The sequence below is a fragment of the Berghia stephanieae genome, chromosome 14 (genome assembly GCF_034508935.2).
Source record: "Berghia stephanieae isolate SIO BIC M18660-M18661 chromosome 14, UCSD_Bste_1.3, whole genome shotgun sequence".
Taxonomy (NCBI): Eukaryota; Metazoa; Mollusca; class Gastropoda; order Nudibranchia; family Aeolidiidae; genus Berghia; species Berghia stephanieae.
Genome location: NC_088373.1, coordinates 22,625,072 through 22,628,887, shown reverse-complemented (window position 1 = coordinate 22,628,887; position 3,816 = coordinate 22,625,072). Strand labels below are relative to the sequence as shown.

Genomic DNA, 3,816 nt, shown 5'->3' with positions numbered 1-3,816 from the left:
TATAGTTATATAGTTTTTATATAGGAATCGGATGAGATCGCAAATGAGACAAAGAAAATATACTTGGAATCCGCTGGGAAACACCTTCCTAAAAAACGGGGCAAAAAACAACCATGGATGAGTGAAAATACACTAAACAAAATCAAAGAGAGGAAAGACGCAAAGACGGCTCATGGCACTCATAGCCATGTATACAAAGAGATAGCTAAGGAAGTGAAAAAGCTGTGCAGAACGGATAGAAGACCTTTAGAGAGAAAACAAGACTAGGGAAATGCATGATGAAATAAAAACCATCACAAAAACTTTTCAATCACGAATAGGGGTGATAAAAGATGAGCAAGGTAAACCCCCCACAGAAGCAGAAGACATAGCAAATAGGTGGAAAAGATATTGTGAAGATATGTACACAGAAGACCAAATAAACGAAATCCAACCTTTGCAAAACAACAGGCAAAATGAAAACGAAGAATCTAGCTTACCACCTCTAAAATCTGAAATAGAATGGGCAATTAAATCACTTAAAGATGGAAAAAGTCCAGGTTGTGACAATATTCAAGCTGAGATGATAAAAGCAAGCGAAGATGAAGGAGTTGAAGTATATCTAAGACTTTGTACTAAAATTTGGGAGAAAGAAATTTGGCCCTCAGATTGGAGGAGAGCAATTTTTATACCATTGCCTAAGAAAGGAGACTTACAACTATGCTCCAACTACCGAACAATATCACTCATCAGTCATGAAAACAAAATCCTTCTAAAATTATCATGAATAGGATTGAACGTAAACTGGAAGAAGAAGTCAGTAACACCCAGGCAGGTTTTAGAAAAAACAGAGGGACAAGAGACCACATATTAAATTTGCGTCAAATTATTCAGAAGCATCGAGAAGTAAATTCTGGCCTCCACACTTGTTTTATAGACTATTCGAAAGCTTTTGATTGTGTAAATAATGAGAAACTATGGGAAACTCTCCTGGAGATGAACTTTGATCCTAGAATTAGAAACCTGATAAGATCCCTCTATGACAACCAACAATCAGCGGTACAACTAGAAAGCGGAACAACAGAATGGTTCAATGTTACAAAAGGAGTAAGACAGGGATGTTTTCTATCACCCCATTTGTTCAGCATTTGGCACTGAAGGTATAATGCGAGATGTGGAAAACGATGTCAGGAGAAGTAATTACAACGAACCTAAAATGCATGGTCTACCCATAAAAGATCTGAGGTACACAGACGACACTGCACTATTGTCCACAACACCGGGGGACTAGAGAATCTAATAACACCTGTAAAGGAACACAGCAAGACAAAAGGCCTTAAGCTGAATATAAAGAAGACCAAAATCATGAATACTGACAAGTGCAAAACAGATGCCATAATAAAAATCAATGGAGAAGAAATAGAAAGAGTAAAGAATTTTGAATATCTTGGAGCCAGGATTGAGTACAACGGGACATCGGCCCCCAGAGATCAGGAGGAGACTAGCAATGGCAAGATCAAAGCTAGAAAAGATGAATAATATCTGGAAAGGGCAGTGCATTCAAACAAAAATCAAAATCCTCAAAAGTGTTGTTTTCCCAACTGCAACATATGGATGCGAAGCGTGGACTATCAGCAAAGCAGAGAGCACAAAGATCACAGCTTTTGAAATGGCATGCTACAGAAAAATACTCAGAATATCATGGACTGAAAAACAAACAAACAAAGAAGTCCTGAGAAGGATCGGAATAAAATCACGAATTCTTCTTCAAACTGTAAAGAAATTGAAACTGAACTATTTTGGCCACACGACTCGCCACGAATCATTAGAAAAGCACTTTCTGCAGACAAGGGTAGACGGCAAGTGAGGAAGAGGTAGACCAACAAGAAGCTGGGAACAAGATATATGTGAATGGCTGGGAATGACAACAACTCAAGCAAGTAGACTGGCGGAAAACCGTAATCTGTTTCGCAAGAAAGTTCGGGAAGCAACGTCCTACGCAGGATCAGCTGACTAGAATATAGTGCGGCTATGTGGTCTACAGGTATGACACTCGCTTTAGGATCTGAAGGTCCTGGTTTCGAGCCTCGCTCGGCATATAGTTGACGTATAGTTCAGTCATTGGAAAAGGATATTTACTCATACTCAGATTCTCTCACCGTACTCAGGTGTTAAATGACTACCTGGCCGTTAACAGCGTTGTCTCTGTCCGAAAAAAATTATACATCGCCTAACAGTGTCATGTTCTGTCCTATGTGTTAAATGTTGCTGTTGGCCAGGGAGCCCCTGTAAAGTGCATTGAGCACATTTAGTGGAAATGCGCTATCTAAAAGGGCAATTTTTAATTTTGATTTTTGTTATGTCTAGTAATCATAATAATCTGCCTGTACATCCTGATACTAAAATAGTATTGCCACGTATGATTCAGCATGTAGCCGTTACATCGTCTATTCATTTTCCGGAGGACTGGTTGCATACCTCCAATGAGTTTTGAACCGGAAGAGACGAAGGTGTAACGTCACGACTTCTGGCAATTTTTCATTTTCCAAACTGAATGTTTAAAGGGGTGAGATGGCGAACGGATTGGAACCCAGGGGACTCGGCTGTATCCTTCCATCGGCATCTCCTATTCTCATTGGGGAATATACGTAGCCCCTATTGTTCACTTTGTAGAGCTGTTCTCCGGCTGAATTCGATTTGGACGAATTCAATCCCTCGAGGGGGCGGGGACACAAGCACATCGAAACGGGGTGAGAAGTTGCCAGGCTTCTCCATCAGCAAGAGGAGACGCTGGGTGGCAGCGGATCTGCTCCGGTCGAGAACCTGCCTTACGACAAAATCGCTTCATCAATGGAGACTTTCTACCTGTCCAACATGTACCCATTGTGGGAACGAACCCGAAACCGCAGAGCATCAAATTGAACGGTGCGTTGTGACGAATCGTCTGTGCGGGTTTGAGACGGTGCACCAGTGCGGTAAAGAATTTTCTGATTTGATCGATCGTCATAAGATAGCAGTTTGATCACCATTAGAAGCTGCCTTACTTATTCAGTCAAAAAACAAATAAAAGAAATGATGATGAATATATAGAATCTTATTTAATTACTTAGTCACATAAATATTTATTTATTCATCTATCAAATGTTTAATGTTTATATTTATTCATTTATTTAATTAGTTATGTTAATCAACAATAAGGATATAAGAGATAGGGGAGTGTGAAATTGTAGCGTACGGCTTGTTTTGTTTGGTGTATGTGACATGCTCTGAATATAAATAACATTTGAATCCATGTATATAATCGTCTTATTTAATTTTATTATAAAAATCTTTATAAATGAAAACATTATTATTATTATTATTATTATTATTATTATTATTATTATTATTATTATTATTATTATTATTATTATTATTATTATTAATTTTATTATTAATTTTATTATTATTATTATTATTATTATTATTATTATTATTATTATTATTATTATTATTATTATTAATTTTATTATTATTATTATTATTATTATTATTATTATTATTATTATTATTATTATTATTATTATTATTAATTTTATTATTATTATTATTATTATTATTATTATTATTATTATTATTATTATTATTATCATTATTATTATTATTATTATTATTATTATTATTATTATTATTATTATTATTATTATTATTAGTATCATTATTATTATTATTATTATTATTATTATTATTATTATTATTATTATTAGTATCATTATTATTATTATTATTATTATTATTATTATTATTATTATTATTATTATTATTAGTATTAGTATTAATTTTATTATAATAAAGACT

General features: G+C 34.5%; 1 protein-coding gene across 1 annotated transcript; it reads left to right on the top strand.

The window, feature by feature from the left end:
• Window positions 1–762: 762 nt before the first annotated feature.
• Window positions 763–1,137, top strand: LOC144959538 (uncharacterized). The gene has a single exon (XM_078892154.1). It carries the CDS (start codon window positions 763–765, stop codon window positions 1,135–1,137), a length of 375 nt encoding a protein of 124 aa, XP_078748280.1.
• Window positions 1,138–3,816: the final 2,679 nt, after the last annotated feature.

Coding starts and splice junctions, on each gene's coding strand:
- LOC144959538 (XM_078892154.1), top strand. CDS start 763: ATGAATAGGATTGAACGTAAACTGGAAGAAGAAGTCAGTAACACCCAG.